Source organism: Stigmatopora nigra, chromosome 19 (genome assembly GCF_051989575.1).
Source record: "Stigmatopora nigra isolate UIUO_SnigA chromosome 19, RoL_Snig_1.1, whole genome shotgun sequence".
Taxonomy (NCBI): domain Eukaryota; kingdom Metazoa; phylum Chordata; class Actinopteri; order Syngnathiformes; family Syngnathidae; genus Stigmatopora; species Stigmatopora nigra.
Genome location: NC_135526.1, coordinates 265,461 through 285,637, shown reverse-complemented (window position 1 = coordinate 285,637; position 20,177 = coordinate 265,461). Strand labels below are relative to the sequence as shown.

Genomic DNA, 20,177 nt, shown 5'->3' with positions numbered 1-20,177 from the left:
TGTTGCCTTAACCATGGCCGCCGCCGCCGCCGACCCCCCCCCCCCCCCCCCCCTCCTTCCTTTTACCGGCGGCGTCCCACCGGCTCCGGCCCAGTGCAGTCCAATAAAAGCAGTGCTTTCTGTGTACACACACCCCATCATCTTGAATTTATTTCAGAAAAAAAAAGGCAACAAAAATATTTCATAAGATATCTTTCCATTGAGCGCAAAGTAGCTTTAGCATGAGCACTGAAACTAAGATTTGAGTACAGTTTGGTTTGGTTTGTAGTGAAATGTAGCTCTTGAAAAAGTATGTTTTAAGGGTGTTCCATACTTTGGAAGTGCCAAGGAATCTTTGGTCAAAGTGCATCATTGAGAGCGCAAGTGACAAAAGCACTCCAACTTGCCTAAACATTTGCCCTTCTTTGCAGTTATTCCGGACGTTTGTGTGTGTGTTCTTTGTCATGTTTTGAGTTGTTTGATCTCGGCGGGACGGCTCGGCGTCACCGTGAGTCAGTGGGCCATCCGGGCCTTCCGGCCGGGCCTTCCGGCCGGGCCTGCTTCCAATCAAGGCCCACTCAAAGTGAACTCGCCAACACATCGGAACGCAAATGTTTGATTCCGCCGATCAAACATAGAGATAAGGAGCAAATGGAAGCGCGGCATAAACAAGCCCGTCTAGACATTTGTCTTGGCGTGCTTAAAAATAGACCAGAGGCCAAAAAAAAGGGGTGGGTGGCCATTATTCCATCCCACAGTCCTATTAAAATGTCTCTTGTTGACTTCCATGAAAATAAATATTTTTTCCTTCATTTGCGTTCCCAAAAACCGAGCGGAAGTGCAAAGCTAACGTTCAAAAGTCGTCGAGTGGATTTGTCGTCACGTTCCGATGACGGACGACATCGTACTTTGTTTCCAGTCCGGACCAGCTAACCTGTACATCCAAAACCAGTCGCCGTCCTTCAGGCGCGAAATCTCCGGGCGCTTTTTGGCTTGCGAGACTGGCGGTATCGGAGCAGCAGTCCCAAGGCCACGGTCGCCAAGAAGAGGGCCACGGCCACGCCTACCACGTAGTCGGCCCTGTGGCGCCCGCCGCGGCACATTTCCCGCGTCACCCTCTCCATGTGGACGGGTGGAAGGCCCCGGCGGAGGAGGCAGGTGGCGGCCCGGATGTCCGGCACCACCACGGCCGGGCGCCGCAGCAGACGCAGCAGCTCCGGGTTTTGGCAGCAACTCAGCGGATTGTCGCCCACGTAGAGCGTCTTGAGCGAGCGTTCCAGCGGCGCCACGGCGGCGGCGTCCAGGGTGACCAGGCTGTTGTTCTGCAGCTTCAGCGTCTCCAGCGACGACTCCGGGCTCCAGGCGGGCAGGCCGCTCAGGCGATTGGTGGACAGGTCCAGCAGTTTTAGGCCGCGCAGCGACGACACGTCGGCGGTCAACCTGGACATGTTGTTGTCCCTCAGCAGGAGCTGGGCCAGGGAGCCCTCCAGACCCGCCAGGGAGTCCGGGTGCATGGACAGGCCGGGGTTGAGGGACAGGTCCAGCAAGTCCAGAGGACTGCCGGCGAAGGCGCCGCCGGGCAAACGCTTCAGCTCGTTCCGGGAAAGGTAAAGATACTTGAGCTTGGGGACCGAAGAGAAGAAGACGCAACCGTCCTCCTCCTCCTCCTCGGGTTCCGTCTCCCGGCCGCACGCCCGCAGGTTGTTCTCCTCCAGCCTCAGGAGATTTAGACTCGGGAGTCTCCGAAAAGTGTCCGGCGCCAGGGTGCCCAGGCCGTTGCCCCGGAGGAAGAGCTCCTCCAAGGCCGGCAGGGCGCCCTCCCGGATAGAAAGTCCCCGCAAGGAGTTGAAGCCCAGGTCCACGATCCTCGCCGCGGCCAGGAGCTCTCGGTCGGGCACGGAAAGCCAAGTCACGCAGTTGTTGCTGGCGTTCAGCACCTCCAGCGAACTGGTGGCGCGCAGGAAGGACGGCGGCAGGATGGCCAGCCGGTTGTGGCTCAGATCCAAGTGTCTCAGGTGCCTCAAGGCCACCTGGGGAGTCTTGCTCTCCGCCCAGTCCCACCCGTCCGTTCCGCGCAGCCGGTTGCGGGACAGGTTGAGGTGGCGGATGGCGTTGTTGGCCGGCAGGAGCGGGAAGCTGGGCAGTTTGTTCTGGCTCAGGTCCAGGAGGGCCAGGCGGTAAGGGCGCTCCGACGCGCTGCTCCGGAAGAGCTCCAGGCTGTTGCGGCTCAGGTTCAGCGCGCTCAGGCGGCTCAGGTTGAAGTCGGTGATGCAGGCGATGGAGTTGAGCGACAGGTCCAGCTCGCTCAGGGCGTCCAGGGAATCGAAGGCGCCGTCTTCGATCTCCATGATCACGTTGTCGCGCAGGCTGATCCTCCTCAGCGACGAGGCTCCGCCGAAGGTCTTTCTGCCGATCTTGGTGATGCCGTTGCCGCTCAGCGACAGATCCTCCAGCGACGGCGAGTCGGCCAGGAAAAAGTCCGCCATCCCCGTGTACAGGCCGTTGCCCGACAGGTCCAGGGAGCGCAGGGCCGGAAGCCTTCCCGTCGGGACGGCGGCCCGGGCGGCGAACTGGTCCAGACGGTTGCCGGACAGATCCAGGGCCTCCAGCTCCTTCATGGCCTCCAACAGGCCCGGCTGAATGAAGCGGATCTCGTTGGAGCGCAGGTCCAGTCGCCAGAGGTCCGTGCGGTCGGCCAGGGTGCGGCGGCTCAGATTTTGCAGCCGGTTGTGCGAGAGGTCCAGCGCTCGGAGGCCGGACGGGAGGTCGGCGGGGGCGCCGCTCAGGCTCAGATCGCTGCAGACGGCGCTGGCGCCCACCTGCCGACGCACACAAACACAGTCGGTGGGCGGAGACAACACCGGAGCCGAGGAGCTTTCCAAACTGACCTAAACTTCGATTGTCGGTAAATCATGCCGGTTGGCCTTTTGTGACCTCGGCCTAAAAAAAGCATCTGTCGGTAACGGTCTGACCTTTGGCACCGTATCGGATATATATTAGGCCTCTCGCGTTCGTAATTGGAAACATGTGGTCCGAGGACCCCCGTCGGCCCCCGTCGGCCCCCTCCGGTCCAAAAGCAGCCCATAAAACTGTCTCCAATTCCTGGCTAAGACCTTTCAGGTTCTCGGCATGCTTGCGGTTCTGATCGTGTAGTAGTAGTTCTTACTTTGATTGGGCTAGTTCAAAATACGTACTTGGGAATCCGCTTTTTGTATCAAATAGCTGTCCGTCACGGCTCGACCCACGTGAACTTTTCATTCACCGCTGACTCGCCAGTGAATGGATTCATGATCTTTTGGAGAATTTCCTGAGAAGGTTGATGAAACAGGAAGAGCGGCGATCGGCGCTCCCACTTCGTCACCCGTTACGACACCGTTGCGCGTATGAGGGCCGGACCAGAAAGTCACCATCTCCAAAGTCAAGTCGGAAAAAGCAAGGCCGGAGCTCACTTCATCTCCGTCGCCACGTGCGCCGCCTCTAAAGCCCCCCCCCCCCCCCTGGCTGGCTATTTATTTATACGAAAAGGCAAGGAATGCACTCGGGATGAAGCAACAGCAGAAAGGGAGTAGCTTTTACTTACCACGCGGCACGAAGAGGGACGGCGGGGAGGGTCGGTGGTGGATGCCGCCCAACAGGCCAGCATGGGGAAGAGCAGAAGGAAGGTGGCCATTTTGCCGTGGGACCGGGACATGGTCCGTCGGACGGGAGCGGGATGCGTGCTGGAAGAAGCCGTGGCGCTTGTTTTGCAAAGGGAGCCGAGAGGAAATAGACCTGCACCCACGGACCTAGGACTGCCAACAACAGGGGCTTTTTTCAAAAACTGGTTGGACGGAAAGCCGCCGACTGCCGTGTAAAAGGAACCAAAAAGCATTGTGATGTCACCTGAGAACTATACAAGACATACAGTCTCCTAGAAAACGCGAGAAGCCCGAGTATCTGTTAGCTCTCAAGTTGTCATGGCGGAGAGATCAAAAAGCGCCGATTGTGCACAGGAGTCTTGGCCAAATGTCAAAGCGGAGGCCCAATCCCGTCCCAATTCTCCAGCTGTAGTCCAAATGTGACTTTAACAAGAGTTGAACGAGTTCTTGTCAAGAGACTTTCAATTCAAGTCCAGGTCAAATTCCAAATCTCTCCTTTAAAGACCGAATGGAAAGCAGGACTCCCGTGCTTTTAGGGTCGGTCCGCTATGACGTATTTCAGGCCGCCGAGGGCGGCTGAAATGTGGGACCTGACGTCCGAGTCAACTTTCGGCACTCGACCGGAGACTTGGGAAAGTCAAGCACTGCCGGCAATCAACTCGCTCTACGGCTAAATACTCTCTTGTTTTGGTCACCAGTGATTAGTTGGCAATATTTTCCATTTTGGGCACGTACCTGACAAGTCTTCACGATGTGTCCCGGCCGTGTAGATTTGACATTCTTAACCCGAGCGAACCGCCTTCCCAACTGGATGGCTAGAATCCCCGTCGCTTCTCTGGTCCGACTCGTTGCTCCTCGACTGGACTGGACTGTACTGGACTCGGACTGCGTGTTCCAGCATCCTGTGAGAACATCCTGCGGGGCCCCCTCCTCCTCCTTCCCTTCCCTTCCCTTCCCTCGGCTGACCCCCTCCGCCCGCCTCCACCCGCCTAGCCCTGGTTCTTCTAAGGGAAATGCCTTAAAAGGGGGGTTGGCAGCTCGATTGGATCGCTCATTTCAAGGAGACACATGTTTATGTCTTCCGCTAATACATAACCCCGATTCATCAAAACCTGTCGTAACCCCCTTTTCTCCGTTATCACGGAGAGGAATTTTGGGCATTCCGGCCAGAGTTGAAAGGATACATCTGCTTTTGCTTTGCAAGAAAAACATGCTCTTTATATTATCATTTTATGACCTTTGGAACACGCATTAGGGGGGTGTTTATGAGTCCCACATTCTTCTCACTTATTGATTGTCCTATGACTCTTTGATGGTTTCACAGATTTGAGCGAAAAGGGATCCTTCATAGATAACTTCATTGAAAAAGTCCTTTTGGACTTGTTACCTTTCCACTTTATCCAGCAAGGCGCCGTACCCAACAATAATGGACAAAATGTTCAAATTTCACCATCGCCCACTTGATATTAGTAGTACAGCTCAACGAAGCCACTATAATGGGTCAAAGGTGATCACTGACAACTGTCCCTGAAAGGGTTCAACTATTGAATGCATTGTGGCGCTTTCTCCGCCAGAGGGCAGCTATGTGCATGTAGCAGGCTGAGAGAGTAGCGCTATCGTGTATACTCCCGCCCCGCCCCTCGCTCTTGTCTGTTCGGGACAATTTAGGGTGTGTTTTCGTACTCGGGACCCTACGGACAGGCTGCCAGCTGTTTGAAAACTCTCAAGACCCTTCCAGCTAACTACCCGAGTGACGCTGTTGCCCCCTGCGGTGAGTCACTGGGCTTCTTTTAACTTGGACAACTAATGTGCTGTTACGGGACTAAAACCTCAAGTCAAATGATTGTCAGGTTGAGAGCTCAAAACCAAGCTAGCTAGCATGCTAGAGGTTAGCTAGCTCGCATCTAGCTAGCCTTCTGCCCGTTAGCCCTCGCAAACGTAGTTTGGCACGGGTGACGCGTCTTTCGAAAAGAACGGTACACAAGATATCTTTGAAAATGTGTTCGCCGTCCGTTGTCTCCCTTATTACATACATAAAAATAAGAAACAAGTCCCAGGATGACTTGTCAATAGTCATCTCACAAATAATACGGAACTATGTAGACGCCACCGTCTGGTATAAAGTATTTGTGCCTAAATCATAAGAAAGTGGTGGCAGTTAGCCAAGCCTTCAACGTGAGCTTCTTTTGGTATCACAAAGAAATATCCCCTAAAACTAATCATGTTTTTTTGCATTGGGGTGCGGCAGTTTGTTCACCATCCAGGAAATATATTTTGGTGGGCGTGGCCGCCATCCAAATTCATAAATACGTACACATTGCACGTTATTGCATCTATTACTGGCTTCTACAAAACGCTGGTGTTTGGAAACATTGGCCGAAACTTAAGTAGAATTTTACATTCATGGAAGTGTATTGACAAACTAAGTCATCTTTTTGCCCTGAGTAATATTTTGAATAACTTGTGTCGCATTTTATATTCCCAGCTGTCTTGAGATGTCGTTTGCCAGAAAGTTCATCGGAGGCCTCATCAATGTCATCGGGTAAGAGAATCGTCCAAAGGCAAAAGATGCAGTGGTTTTTAAAATGCTCGTTATTTTGTTTTCTTGCAGCAACATTGATCCAGCCCAATTTATTCCCTCCGAACCTGTGAGTGACCCAAATGTTGTTTTGAAATCCATGTCAGCAATGGGCTAATGATCCTATTTGTCATTTGTTCTGGTTCCAGCCGGCCCCTCGCAGACCCCTGGCCTATGCGGAGCAGCACGAGAGCGATGAAGAGAAACAGTTCCGCAGAGTTTTCCAGCAACTCGCCGGAGATGTGAGCGTCACACACATTGACATTGTGGATCGAATTTTTATCTTTATTTATTTGTTTATTTTATGACCAGTCACTGTTTTGACCCCATGACAGGACATGGAAGTTAGCCCAACGGAACTCATGAACATCCTCAACAAAATCATTGGAAAACGTGAGTTATTTTCTCAGACAGCCTTTTTAAAACATTTCATTCTACTGCCATGTTTATTCTAAGTCAGACCTTCAATGATAATCAAAGACTTTTGTGTGTTTCAGATGGTGATCTGAAGACCGATGGTTTCTCTATTGAGTCTTGTAGAAGCATGGTGGCGGTCATGGACGTATCCTTTAAAACAAAAACTCTGAAAGGATTTAAGTAGCGAAAAAGCTTGATGGATTCGGAGGCGTAAATGAGCTGTCAACAGATTAGCGTCAACCGACGTGTGAAGCCGGACTTTCCGCAGCGGCTTCTTGTAAAATCAACACGTAAAAGCAAGTGTGATGTGAATGGGGTGTGTATGGTGACTAAGATGGACCAACATTCACCTTAGGCAAACACGACTGGGAACATCCTATCAAATGCTGTGACCTTAATGCTGTTTCAGAGCGACAGCACCGGAAAACTGGGCTTCCACGAGTTCAAATACCTCTGGAATAACATCAAGAAATGGCAGGCAAGTCAGGCGGATTTGCCGCGTTTGTTCAACATGGGCGTTTCCTTACATTTCTGTGGTCAGTCTTCGTCGTTACCAGTGAGTCACAGCAGAGAAGCCTGTTGTTGTAACAACAACCTGCTACCCTAGTACTGTGGAACAAAGCGCTCGTATTTCTGGAATTGCAAGGTGCTCAAAAAAATAGTGCTTTCTTTTTTTTTTTTAATTAGCAAGGGAATCATAATTCCAGCAAGGGAAATTCCAGAAAGTTTGTGGGGAAAGTTTAGTTGTGCTAAAACAGGCTAAACGATCAAGGCCCACTAACAGCATTCAAATAAGTCCCTGTGATGTTATGACATCATTCAAGCATTGACCAGCATTGACCGACTGAGCTGACCGGCAAACTTGAAGCGACGGGGGTAGGGCTGAAACAAGCACCTGACGCCAATCCACTGATTGCACTTGTGTCACACTAGTATTGCAGAAAGCTTGCTCTTTATGGAAACCTACATTTTGTGGAATAGTTTGAAATAAAAGCCAATTCTTATGGCATGCTAGGCCTTTATATCAAATCAAAAGCTTTTATTGTCATTAGACATGGCTGAGTATATAACAAAATGGGTGAAATATCATTTAACAAAGGTGCTCTTAAATGGGTCAAAATGGTCAAAAGTTTGCACTTTGATGACCCACGTTTGAAATAGGTAAAAAAAAAAAAAAAACTCTTGAATTGGCTCTTGACAGTTGATACCAGGCAGGGCTGGCTGGCAAAGGCACATACATTGGTGAAAAAGTTGAATGGACGGGGGTTGGGCCAACGTGGGTGAGGGGAGCTTTTGGTTCGAGAAATCCGGCCGGCTCCGTCCGAGCTGACAAACTTGAAGCGATGGGGGTTGGGCTGAAACAAGCAGCTGATGTCAATCCACTGATTGCACTCGCAGGACACTCAGTATTACTCTTTATGAAAGCCTACATTTTGTGGAATAGTTTGAAATGAAAGTCTAGTCTTATGGGATGCTATGCCTTTCAATCAAATCAAAAGCCTTTATTGTCATCATACACAGCTGTGTAGAATGAAATGGGTGAAATATCATTCATCAAAGGTGCTCTTAAATGGGTCAAAATGATCAAAAATTTGCACTTTGGTGGCCCATGTTTGAAATAGGTAAAAAAAAAAACAGTCTTGAATTGGCCCTTGGCAGTTTATACCAGACAGGGCTGGCTGGCAAAGGCACATACATAGGTGAAAAAGTTGAATGGACGGGGGTTGGGCTGCTGTGGGTGAGGAGGGGGGGGGTTACTTTTGTTTTGAGAAATCCGTCCGGCTTCTGTCCGAGCTGACAAACTTGAACCAGCGGGGGTCGGGCTGAAAGAAGCACCTGATGTCAATCCACTGATTGCACTCGCAGGACACTTAGTATTGCTCTTTATGCAAGCCTAAATTTTGTGGAATAGTTTGAAATGAAAACCTACTGTTATGGGATGCTATGCCTTTATATCAAATCACAAGCCTTTATTGTCATCATACATAGTTGTGTATAAATGAAAATGGGTGCAATATCATTCAACAAAGGTGCTCTTGAATGGGTCAAAATGCTCCAAAGTTTGCACTTTGATGGCCCATGTTTGAAATAGGTTAAAAAAAACAATCAATCAATGAATATCAATGAGTTTAATGTGTATCAGTGAAATCAATGACACTGTCCCGACGTGACGGTCCTATTGGTGCGTCCACGACTCGGCTCTCTCACCACTGGTTTCCATATTTTTACATGTGGCTCCCGAGCCATAGGTTCCGTACCCCTGGGCCATACTATGCTATGTTTCGAATGATTTGATACACCAGTAATGTGACATTCCGCCTTGTTCTTGTTGATTTAGGGAGTCTACAAGTCCTACGACGCAGACGGTTCAGGTGTTATTGGGGCAGATGAACTGCCCAATGCTTTCAGAGCTGCTGGTGAGTTGTTGTTTTTTTTTCCTGCCATTTTACGGTTTAAATGTCATCTCTCATAATTCCTTATTTATAGAGATGCACGGGAAAAAATGGAGGCTGAATGTGGAAAGATTTGAAAATAAAAGATGGAATAAGCGCTGTTGAAATGGTTGTCTGCAGGCTTCCCCCTCAGTGAAGAGATGTTCCAGATGATCATTCGCAGGTACAGCGACGAGAGCGGCAATATTGATTTTGACAACTACATCGGCTGTCTCGTGAGGCTGGATGCCATGTGCCGTGAGTTTCCAAAGGGTTTATTCTTCAATTTCTCATCCCCACTCACTCACTCACTCGGAGACTGAAATAAATGCCAATGTTCTTGTTCAGGGGCCTTTAAAACGTTGGATAAGGACAACAACGGGACCATCAAAGTCAACGTTCAGGAGGTAATCTCATCATTTTATCATTTGTTGGACACCCATAGAAAAGTGCTGCCCAAATCCTCATCTGATTTTGAAATGTTTTTTCTGTGCTGTGTCTTTCAGTGGCTTCAATTGACCATGTACTCTTGAGCCTACTCGCTTGAGCCTACTCATTTCGTTTCGAGGTTCCTTCAACCGCCCTATTTTGTCAATAACAACTCCCCTCTTTACTCATTACACTGACACTCCTGCAAATGTTGTTTTCAAAGCACTACCTGTTACGGGATTGCAAACTGTGCCATATTACTTGTAGGGCAGAAACAATGCCGTATCATCAACCCGCCCGGGAAAGCACAATCGTTTGCTGACAATTGTACGCATTAGGCCAACGTCGTCGACTGAATCCTGAAAGCATGAGGTTTGCGGAAATGTGAAAATAATGAGGCCCAACCACAAAGCGCGTCTAAAGTGGGCTCGATCAAATGCATTAGTGGTGAGAAACATTTCTAGTAAATTTGCCCAACGCACTTAGATCCCTGGATCACGCTTTAGAAATTAAAACATTTCATTTCCAAAATTTTAATTGCACAAAAATGTTATCTTTTCATCATTTTTAGTTTGACATGACATCAAATATTGTCACGTTAGCCTCCAAATGCTATCTTTGATTTAAAAAAAAAATTCACATACTAAATTATCGTTAGCCATTGTATATATTGACAACGTAGCTATTTTATATAAATGACTTATTATCCGATGAATAAATTGTCCAAAGCAACTTTCAAGTTTTTCAGGCTGCCAGGGAACACAGCATGAATGAATGCACAGTTGGAGACAATGTTGCGATTTGACAAGCTCATAGTATTGTCATTTTATCTTTGGTATGAGTTACTGCAAAGTGCCCATCTTTTAAAACTGACTTTTAGTTATCACAATGAGTGTGTTATTTAGATAAGCCTGCACAAGCATAACGTGTGAAATTTGGAACTATATAGCAGCAGCTTTGTATGCCACTAATGCATGCAACCAATAATGGATGTGCCTTTTTCCACCTTTTTGTCAATCAATCTAGCAAGAACCACTTCAAGTGCTCAATGAAATACAAATGTGTGCGCTGAGCTTGAAATAAAAGTGTTACATGTGTTTCGTTTTGGTGAATTGAAGAATGATGAACAATACTTAAAGTCTGCTCAATGTTATCATTGAGGGAAAAAAACTTATATTTGTTTCTTACTTGACAATAATTGTCAGATGTTGAATTATACTGATTTGACCAGTGAAACTATTGAATGAGGGTAAAGATACGGCCTGACAACTTATATGCCTATGTTACAAAATGTTGGGGCAGTTCAAATATTTCATCTTTGCATCTGAGAACAGGTGTAGAGTAAATGTTATGACATTTTTTCCTGTCGCAATTTCCCCTGCTCTCATCCACCTCGGAAAACCAAACTTCAAAATAAGAGCAGGGAGTACCATGGATTTCTTTAAAACGAAATACAAATATAAACATGGTTACTATTCAAAAATTCCCAATATTACTATTTGGTACACGAGGGCATCAATCACTGCAGAATATTATATTGGCACGTTATCGCTTAAAAAGTAGATTGAATTGAAATACTAACGTTATCCACAACCGGACACCGTTTCTGTCTGGGATTTCTTTCGCTAGCTTTATACCAGCTAGCGTGATGACAGTGACGTTTACATGAATACTTTAAAAAAAAAACAAATATAGATTTGGGGACTTTCAGGTAAGCCTATCATTATCTGTTTACGTTTTTGGAAGTCGTACCGCTGTTCCCAAGGCGACATGGCTCAATACTGCCCTTTACTAACCTAGCACCAGTGTTACTGTTAGCCATCGCTGTATGGCTGCAAAGAAAACGAGTTGAGCTCGTATCATTGTTCCCTTATAGCGAATACTAGCAAACAAGCTCTCTCGACTTTCTAATATAACCGCAAGTAATACGTATGTGGAGTGTATGACAAGAGTATAACATAAGTCACGAGGTGGGGAGAAATGAACACAGTGCATCATTAGCCACTAGCCTCAGTCAAAGTTAGCATTTAGCCACCGCTGCATTGAGAACTAGCCAAGCTGAAAGACACTCGATATGTCCAAATCTTCACATAAAGCCAATATTTATGCAAAAGTATGCTGACTATGAAATGGGGATCGAGTGTGTGTTATCAACGCGTCATTCTGCATGAATTGCTCCCATTTAAACTGTATTAAGTCGTGTGCATTGTTCGTTCGCTGTACGTGGGCAAGGTTAAAATGCAATGAATACGGTTTGCAATGCCAATATTTGGTTAAATGTCATTCATAAACATGCAATATACACGTGCCATGGTTCTCATGTGCAATGCATGTGTGTGCTTTTCCTAACATTGAGCTCATACAGTAAGTAGTACAGGGCGGTTTGGTTATCTATTTTCATTTGTGGAGATGACAAAAAAAAGTAATAAATGCTCAACATTTTTGACAGGCTCATCTGAAAGTTGGAGCTGAACGGCGAGCGAGTGAGTACCCAGCAGCTGAAGAGTCACCGAGGCTGTTTTGTGGAGCATGTCTTCAACATTATTCTACAATCAAGACAGTGTTATGCGCTTCAAGAAAAGGAAAGCCCGGTTTACTTTCAGTGAGGTTCACATACTTTTGGATCAAGTGAGGAAACATCGTTCCGTGGTTGTAGGTAGGTGTCCTCTTGTCTTCCCATTGTTATTGTGTCATCCTTTGTATGGAACAGCTGATGATGAAGCAAAACGTAAACATTGATGATCAGTCGTTCTGGTTGAGGTGGGCATTGTTCCTTATGTGTAGATTGAGGAGCTAATGGTTAGTATTCTTATATTTTACAAATATCGATGTCAAAACCATGACAATTCAGTCTAATTTTCTTTTCTTTTAAACTGTAAATACATCAAATGGGTTTCAACATCTCCGACGTCAAGCGAATGATTTGGATTCTTTACTACCCTCTGCGGGTCGCATTCAAGTACTGCACTCTCTCTTTACTCTAACCGCAGTTGCTATTGACCAATTTAGGAGGAATTTTGCAAATGTTGCTGGTACAGAAAGCTCACCGGCGGTCCACCATGTTTTGGGTAGAAATAAACCAGTAAAAATAATAAGTTAACATTGAAATTAAATATTAAGTGTCATTATGAGTCATTTATGTCAGCTATTCTAGTAGAGTGACATGATCCCATTTAGTTTTTGTGTATGTTATTTTCTATTTGATTTGTTTGTAACTGTCAGGAAAATTCAACCGCGGTGTGGGAACCGACGTGAAGAAGCGCACGTGGGCCGAGATCACGGCTCGGGTCAACGAGATCGGCGAGTGCCAGCGCGAAGTCATCGAGGTGGTCAAGAAATGGTCGGACCTCAAGTGTGACACCAAGCGGAAAGTGGGCACCGTGCGCTCGGGCAAAGTGCCCGGTCGGGCCCTCAACTCGCGTTTTTCCAAAGACCTCACGCACACGGAGAAAATAGTGCTTCAGATTTTGGAGATGGACCAGGAAGACGGCGGCAGCGGCGACTTGGGCCCCCTCTGCGACGAAGACGACGACGACGACGACGATGTGGAAGAACTGGACGAGGACGACATGGCGGGAATGCAAAGTTCGCCCAACGGCGCCGACGACTTGTCCGTGCCCGCGTCCACGTCCTACACTTCTGCCGGATTTGCGCAATCGGGTAGATCATTCGGCAAAGGACCCCTTGGTTTTAAATGGTTGTGTTTAAAAGAGCCCGTTGCAAAAGTTTCTTTTTTTTTTTTGCAGGAGACTCGTCGCAAGCGGCATTTGACATGCAGTTTGAAATCCCGGCTCCAGAGGGTGAGTTGTCATCAATTTACAGGAAAAGTGGTGCACTGGTCCAAAAGGCTCGTTCAAATGGCTCGTGTTTCCCGGACAGATTGGGACGAGGAGCGCCCGGAAGACGCCCCGCCGTCCAGTCGCGGCGGCCAACTGGGAGGAAACAACGGTCTCCCGAAAGAAGAGCGAGCCCCGGCTTCGTCGGGTTCTCTCCCGCTCAGTGGCGGGGCGGGCGACGTGAGGGAGAGCGTCCTCCGGAACGCCTCGCTCAGCCTGCACGAACAGCACGCCACCAACGTCCTGCTGGAAACGGTCTCCCGCTCGCTGGAGCTGCTGTCCGAGTCGGTGCAGCAGCTGGCCGAGACGCAGCAGGAGTTTGTGCGCGAGTCCCTGCGGCTCCAACGGGAAACGGTGCAGGTCCTGCGAGACTTTACGGGCGGCGCCATCACCCTCATGCACGACAAACTCAACGGACGGCCCGCCTCATAGCGCCGCTCTCTCGGCTTCCTTATGGATTTTACACTGGCTTCCGGACGGAGGACGTGATTGGAAAGATGGCGCCCCAAGCGTGTACGGTGAGACGGCGCGTCCGACATTGCTTCCATTTTTTTCCTCCTTTATTTTAATGTTATTTTTTTGCTACTGAGAGAGGAAATGCTGGTGTGGGGGCGTCATCGTTAAGCATGTACCACTTTTTCGAGCCTTGTTTTATTGCTGACCTTGAGAAAATGTCTTTTTGAATCTGAAATGTCTTCTCTGTGTTCTCTTGCTTTGTTTGTTGGTGTCGGTGTCGAGACAATTTCACTCATACTGTAACATTGAGTAGTTTTCACCAGCTGACCATTATATGGTCCCTATATCTTAAACATGATTCACAGGTTTTTACCACCTATACCGCGTTATATGTTAGAATGTCCAAATACGAGACGTTTTCCTTTTTCTTTTAACGCTAAATAAACGAGTAAAACGTTGCTTCTTCACTTTGCTTCTTTTTATCCATTGTGGGCTTTGTTTTTGTATTTTTCTTCTGACTTTTCCCAGGAGCAAATCAGCAATCCGCCGTCCATTTGTGGGAAGTGCCGGAGTCGGAAGCCACGTTGGAGGCCGTTTGAAGTGCGCTTAAATAGGCCAGGCAGGCTTTGGCCACAATTTGTGGTGGCGTCACGTGGCGGGATTCCAAAGGAAAACAAAAGCACCAGCTGTGGTCTGCCCTCAAGAAGGTTGCCCACTATTATGCTTCATTAGTAGGTCAGCACAATCCTTTTGGGCCATTTATCCCCATTTACAGTCTTAAGTCAACACTTTTGTCTCATGGACCGAAATTTCAAGTTCAGGTCACATTTTTTTTCCGTTTTTTTCTCCCGTCCAATGGAATGGGCGCGGCAGCAAATGATTTTGATGGAAACTCCATCATTCTTTCAAGCTGTAAGAACGTGTTGACATCTGGCCCAAAAAAAAAAAGAGTCCGATTTAGGGGTACACGGCGGCATGAAGGGGCGGGGCGTAGAGACGTCTATCGATCTGTCCTTCTGCGACTTTCCTCCTCCTTTCTATTGGCAACGTTGACCCCTGCGCCCGCTGGAGGTTTTTTACGCCGGCCCTCCTTTCATCTCCCATCTGTCGCAGAAGCTGCCGCAAGAGTGTCTGGGTTCTGGCTTGGGAGGAGGGGGTGGGGGGGGGGGGGGGTTGTGGGCTCCAGGAAAGGTGGGATGAGGCCCGGGTGGGGGGTTCTCTCGTCTCCAAAGACTAATTATGCATCTGCTGCGTGTAGTCAAACAGTCAGTCACTTCCACAGTTGTATATGAGGAATCGGTAGTTGGCTAGCATGGCCACGCCCACCCACCCGCCCGCCCGAGACACCCAAAGCTCTCCAGTAATTGTGCGGTCGTCAGGCGGCCGGCGACAGACAGCGGGCCCGCTGACTTTTCCCCCGAGAGGCGGCGCGGGTCAGGTTTGCCGCGGCACCCCCTTTGCCTCGCCGCGTCCTCGGGGACGATCTCGTCAAGCTGCTCCGGTGGGGGGAGGACAGATGCCGGCCCGGCGGCCTCCCAAACGGGAGGTCCGGGGGGAGCGCCGGACTTCTTCCCATGCCCCGCCGGTGTCACGCTCCTCGCAAGTAAATACAGAGAGGCCGCATTATCCATCTGCTTGGCCCCTGACCTACGCTTATGCATCGGGGGCCGCTGCGTACAATTTGAAAAAAATATATATCTCAGTCATTCTGGGATTTCTTGACATTTTTTGGCTTCGCCATTCGCACGGACGGCCGCAGAGTTGAGCCGCCCCTCGGTAGCTGGGGTTTGTGAGGATATAAGCGCTTGAGAAAATGAAGGAAGGAAGGAATTGTTGAAATAGGCATTGACCCGGATGGGTTCATGTCAAAGGCCATTTTGTTACTGTACATAACGACACTTGCCAATCGACGTGAAGGCTAACTGCCAAGTCATTGGTCAAAAAAACGACAAAATACGATCGCATTCATTCGGAGGCGCTCCGTGACAAGTTTGGATCCAAAATCCAAAGCTCGGCGGAATGTAAACACGCTCCAGGCGTGTTTAACCTCCGCCTCGACAGGTGCCGCCTAAAGGGGTCCTCCTTGGAAAATTGGATCTGCCGTCTCTACGTGTGTGAGGGGGGGGGGGACGCTCCGGGTAAACAATAGCGGGCTTTGGCGCCGCACACGACCCGCCATGTGCCGTTGATTATCATACAGCTGTTGCCTTGAGGGCCAGACAAAGGCAACGTGATACACCCCCGCACACACACACACGCTTAGAGGCCCCCCGAATAGCCCCTGGCCTCACAATAATACGCAGTTAAGGGAGCTAGCAACCCCCCCCCCCCCCCACCAGCGCTTTTGTCTCCCCACACGCGCCTGAGCAATTATAAAAAAAAAAAGGAAGACCATGTGCTATTTCTTCTGATCTTTGTTTTGTACACATGAAGAAAACCTTTATTTTTAAAGTAAAGAACGCTGCTGGATTTAGTTTAGTAGAATGTTTTTTCAACCAAAAATAGGAATTGTATTTAGTTTTATATAGTATACCGTAATAAGCGTGTTTGAGCCTAAATGAGTTTGGAAACGCTAACATAAGGACTGGCTTGCTATGAAATAGTTGAATTATTGTAGTTTATGTGATAATGGTTCAACCCCCCCCTCCCCATCTCATGAATGCAAAGACAATTTGCATGAGCTTCTTATTCCATTGAAGGCCGGTGGAAAAGAAACCGAGTCCAGATGCACGCTAGTAAATCCGCAGGCTGCTCCCCTGGGGGGTCTCCCCCGGCCGGCTCCTCCCCCTTCCAGCGTGACGCGTGCTGTGGCCCGCTATAAAAGCGCTCTTTATGCAGCAGCAGCGCCCAAAACAAAAGTAGAGCGCCCACTGAGAATATCCCATTGGAGAAAGAAGAAAAGGAGGCCCAAGTGCATTTGCCATTTTAGTTTGGCAAAGTTGGAATTACGTTGACCACCGATGACGGCTTCCATTTGAAATTTGGAAAGCAAGAAATGGCCCGCTTCCACCTGAGATATCTTTGGGCTTTGGCCTTGGTGCACGTGGTAAGTGGAGCCAATTTTTGGATGGCGTAAAAATGGATCCGTTTTTTGGTGACCTGACCATGTTTTTTTCTCTGCTCGAAGGTGTTCTCGTCGGGAGTGTTTGAGCTGAAAATCAACTCCTTCCACACGGCGCAGCGCATCTGCAGGAGGCGGCGCGACTGCCACATCTTTTTCCGAATTTGCCTCAAGCACCCCGAAGACGTCATCTCGGCCGAGCCGCCGTGCACCTTCGGCACGGGCCAGACCGACGTGATCCGGGCCGACCACACCTCCATCTCCGGCAGCGCCCCCATACGGGTGCCTTTCCACTTTAAATGGCCGGTAAGTGAACGCAACGCCGTGGCGAGCGTCCGGGTGGGAGGCCTGACCTCCCGCTCTTGTTTCAGGGAACGTTTTCACTGATCATCGAGGCCTGGAACGCCGAATCTCCCACGGAATACACGGGTGAGTCCCGGGCCGCTGGTCACGTTGCCACTGGGTCGGTGAGGCCCGGTCTGAAACGCCGTCCCGTGTCTAGTTTCAGACAACCAAAACAACCTGGTGAACCGCCTGGCCACCAGGAGGAGGCTGGCCATCGGGGAGGACTGGTCGCAGGACGTGCATTTCGGCGAGCAGAGCGAGCTGCGCTACTCTTACCACGTCTTCTGCGACCAGTTCTACTTTGGAGACGGCTGCGCCGAGTACTGCAGGCCGCGGGACGACACGCTGGGCCACTACACCTGCGACCAGGAGGGCAACCGCGTCTGCCTGGAGGGCTGGAAGGGGAACTACTGCTCCGAGCGTAAGTCCTCCTCATTTACCGACCGCTCGTGGCTCCACTTTACCTTTTGTCCACCCGGGATCCGACCCACCAGCCCAAAAATGTTCTGAATATTAAGCTTTTCCACCAGTCGTAAAGTTTTGCTCTTTCGGGCTTTAAACCAAAGTCTAATTGTTGAATAGTTTTCAGCAGAAAGAGACCACAAAAGTGTGCGCTATTCAGAAAATAGGCGCTCCCGACACGCGGGAGATCCACTTTGGAGATAACAAAAAAAAAAAGAAGAAAGGCGTGCCTGCCTGCCTGCCAGCTGCTTGGATTAATGCTTAACTAATAGAGAAGGGGGCCGGGGTCAGACGGGGGCTGGCCAGGGTGGGGGCGGGCGGGCGGGCGGGCCCCCACACAAACGGCATAACGCAAAGGGCTTTTGTGTAACGGCGCCCCCTTTGTCTCCCTCAGCCATCTGCTCGGCGGACTGCAGCGAGCGGCACGGCTACTGCGACGCCCCCGGGGGCTGCAAGTGCCGCATGGGATGGCAGGGCCCCTCCTGCGGCGAGTGCGTGCGCTACCCGGGCTGTCTCCACGGCACCTGCGCTCAGCCGTGGCAGTGCAACTGTCGCGAGGGCTGGGGGGGCCTCTTCTGCGACCAGGACCTCAACTACTGCACCAACCACAAGCCCTGCGCCCACGGCGCCACCTGCGCCAACACCGGCCAGGGCAGCTACACCTGCACGTGCCGACCGGGCTACGGCGGGACCGACTGCGAGCTGGAGACCAACGAGTGCGACAGCAACCCTTGCAAAAATGGCGGCAGCTGCAATGTAAGTCGGTTGCTGACCTCCCAAGTCCGTGGCTGTCCTCCCCCAAAACAAAATACAGTCACGCTCACCGAATGGACCCTTTGCAGGACCTGGAAAACGACTACTCGTGCACCTGCCCCCAAGGATTCTACGGCAAAAACTGCGAAATCATTGCCATGACGTGCGCCGACGGCCCCTGCTTCAACGGCGGCACCTGCGTGGAGACCACCACGGGGGGTTACACCTGCCGATGCCCCCCCAGCTACACGGGCTCCAACTGCGAGAAGAAGCTGGATCGTTGCAGCAATCGGCCCTGCTTAAACGGTACGTATGCGACGCCTGGTGGCGGAATGGTGAACTGTAAGGTCAACCCCAGGCCTTTGACTTTTGAGTCATTTACGAATGAATGAAAATCACACTTTTAGTATGAGTTTCTGAAGCAAAGTTTTCCCCCCACCCTATTCAGGCGGAGAGTGTCTAGACCTGGGCCACAGCGTCCTCTGCCGCTGCCGGGGCGGCTTCGCCGGCGCCAACTGCCAAGTGAACGTGGACGACTGCGCCTCCAACCCCTGCCAGAACGCCGGCACCTGCCAGGACGGCGTGGACGACTACGTGTGCTCCTGCACCCTGGGCTACGGCGGCAAGAACTGCAGCGTGCGCTCGGACGCGTGCGGCGAGCGCCCCTGTCAGAACGGCGGCACTTGCTTCACTCACTTCAGCGGGCCCGTGTGCCAGTGCCCCAAGGGCTTCATGGGCCCCAGTTGCGAGTTCACGCTGCAGCCCAGCTTCAAGCCGGCCTCGCGCCAGGCCTCGCGGCCCTCCTCCGCCGCCGTGGTGGTCTCCTGCCTCCTGGCCCTGCTGGCGCTGGCGCTGGTGGCCGCCATCGTCCTGCTCAGGCGCCGCGGGAGGCCGCGGGGCGGGAAGCAGCTGCGCGACGCCGCCGTCTACAACGACCTGGAGACGGCCGGACACCCGGGGGCCGGCGACAGGGACGCCTTCCTCGGCGGCGGCGCCGGCGGCGCCGGCGGTCTCTTCAAGATCAGCAACGGCGCGCCCCGTCTCAGTTTCGCCCCGCTTTCCGACGGGAGGTACGAGACCCGGGCGGGCTTCCCGTGGAGGGACCCCACGGGCAACAACGCGCTCGGTGGCTGCAGGTGAAGGCGGCGGCCGGCGCTCCTCTCGGGTTTGTGTACACCAGGTGAAAAAAAAAAAAAGACCCCTGTACGCGGCAAGTGTTTGTCACACTCGAGACCCAAAGAGACAGCTTATATATATTTAAAAAACTAATAAAAAAAAGATATTTCGTAGGACCTACAAGTCAGACCAAAAACAGGGAATTGGACGGCTTGCCCATTGTTTTGATGCCGTTGTCCTTTTTTTAAAAACATTTTTTTGGCAGATTTGTTTTTGTTGTTTCGCTTTTCAATCTTCCTTTGCTCATTTTTTCCTTATTGTGCGCACCATCATTATTTTATTATTATTTATTTATTTGAGAACCAATGTTCATGGCTGGGCTTTGATTGTCACAGAAATATATTTATACGATGCTGAATGAAGACACAGGTTTGTTTTTTGGTTGTTTTGTGGGGAATGGACGTTTATGTCCCAAAGTGGTCGATGGCAGCAAAAAAAAAAGGGCTGCCGTAAACATTGTAAAAGACGTTTCCCCGTCACGTGCCATTGTTTGTGTTCATGCCAAAGTTCTTTTGTGATGTTTTGTCTTTTCGTTATTTAAGTTGATCATAATGCGTTGTTGTGCAGGAATTCTTTTGTTTTATACAATAAAAATCTTGTGTACATAACCAAATA

At 50.1% G+C, this 20,177-nt stretch overlaps 4 protein-coding genes across 6 annotated transcripts; 3 read left to right on the top strand and 1 right to left on the bottom strand.

Moving 5' to 3' along the window:
• Window positions 1-82: 82 nt before the first annotated feature.
• Window positions 83-4,778, bottom strand: lrrc32 (leucine rich repeat containing 32). Its single transcript, XM_077741088.1, has 3 exons — window positions 4,730-4,778; window positions 4,353-4,621; window positions 83-2,798 (listed from the first exon to the last, which is right to left on the bottom strand). The coding sequence occupies exons 1-3, from the start codon at window positions 4,776-4,778 to the stop codon at window positions 942-944; spliced, it is 2,175 nt and encodes a 724-aa protein (XP_077597214.1). The 3' UTR covers window positions 83-941.
• Window positions 4,779-5,221: 443 nt separating this feature from the next.
• capns1a (calpain, small subunit 1 a) lies at window positions 5,222-10,570 on the top strand. Its single transcript, XM_077741042.1, has 11 exons — window positions 5,222-5,388; window positions 6,103-6,159; window positions 6,229-6,265; window positions 6,345-6,437; window positions 6,531-6,588; window positions 6,693-6,757; window positions 7,022-7,090; window positions 8,951-9,029; window positions 9,186-9,302; window positions 9,393-9,451; window positions 9,551-10,570. Exons 2-11 carry the CDS (start codon window positions 6,113-6,115, stop codon window positions 9,575-9,577), a joined length of 651 nt encoding a protein of 216 aa, XP_077597168.1. The 5' UTR covers window positions 5,222-5,388; window positions 6,103-6,112; the 3' UTR covers window positions 9,578-10,570.
• Window positions 10,571-10,973: 403 nt separating this feature from the next.
• Window positions 10,974-14,223, top strand: LOC144212521 (uncharacterized). 3 transcript variants are annotated; one of them, XM_077740473.1, is made up of 5 exons: window positions 10,974-11,184; window positions 11,923-12,129; window positions 12,696-13,133; window positions 13,220-13,273; window positions 13,353-14,223. In XM_077740473.1, exons 2-5 carry the CDS (start codon window positions 12,003-12,005, stop codon window positions 13,739-13,741), a joined length of 1,008 nt encoding a protein of 335 aa, XP_077596599.1. In that variant the 5' UTR covers window positions 10,974-11,184; window positions 11,923-12,002; the 3' UTR covers window positions 13,742-14,223. The 3 variants fall into 3 exon arrangements, with proteins under 3 accessions (XP_077596599.1, XP_077596601.1, XP_077596602.1); XM_077740475.1 differs by lacking the exon at window positions 10,974-11,184 and adding an exon at window positions 11,245-11,443; XM_077740476.1 differs by lacking the exon at window positions 10,974-11,184 and adding an exon at window positions 11,458-11,586.
• Window positions 14,224-16,435: 2,212 nt separating this feature from the next.
• Window positions 16,436-20,175, top strand: dlb (deltaB). Its single transcript, XM_077740472.1, has 7 exons — window positions 16,436-16,811; window positions 16,893-17,132; window positions 17,198-17,255; window positions 17,329-17,592; window positions 18,028-18,389; window positions 18,476-18,692; window positions 18,835-20,175. Exons 1-7 carry the CDS (start codon window positions 16,761-16,763, stop codon window positions 19,524-19,526), a joined length of 1,884 nt encoding a protein of 627 aa, XP_077596598.1. The 5' UTR covers window positions 16,436-16,760; the 3' UTR covers window positions 19,527-20,175.
• Window positions 20,176-20,177: the final 2 nt, after the last annotated feature.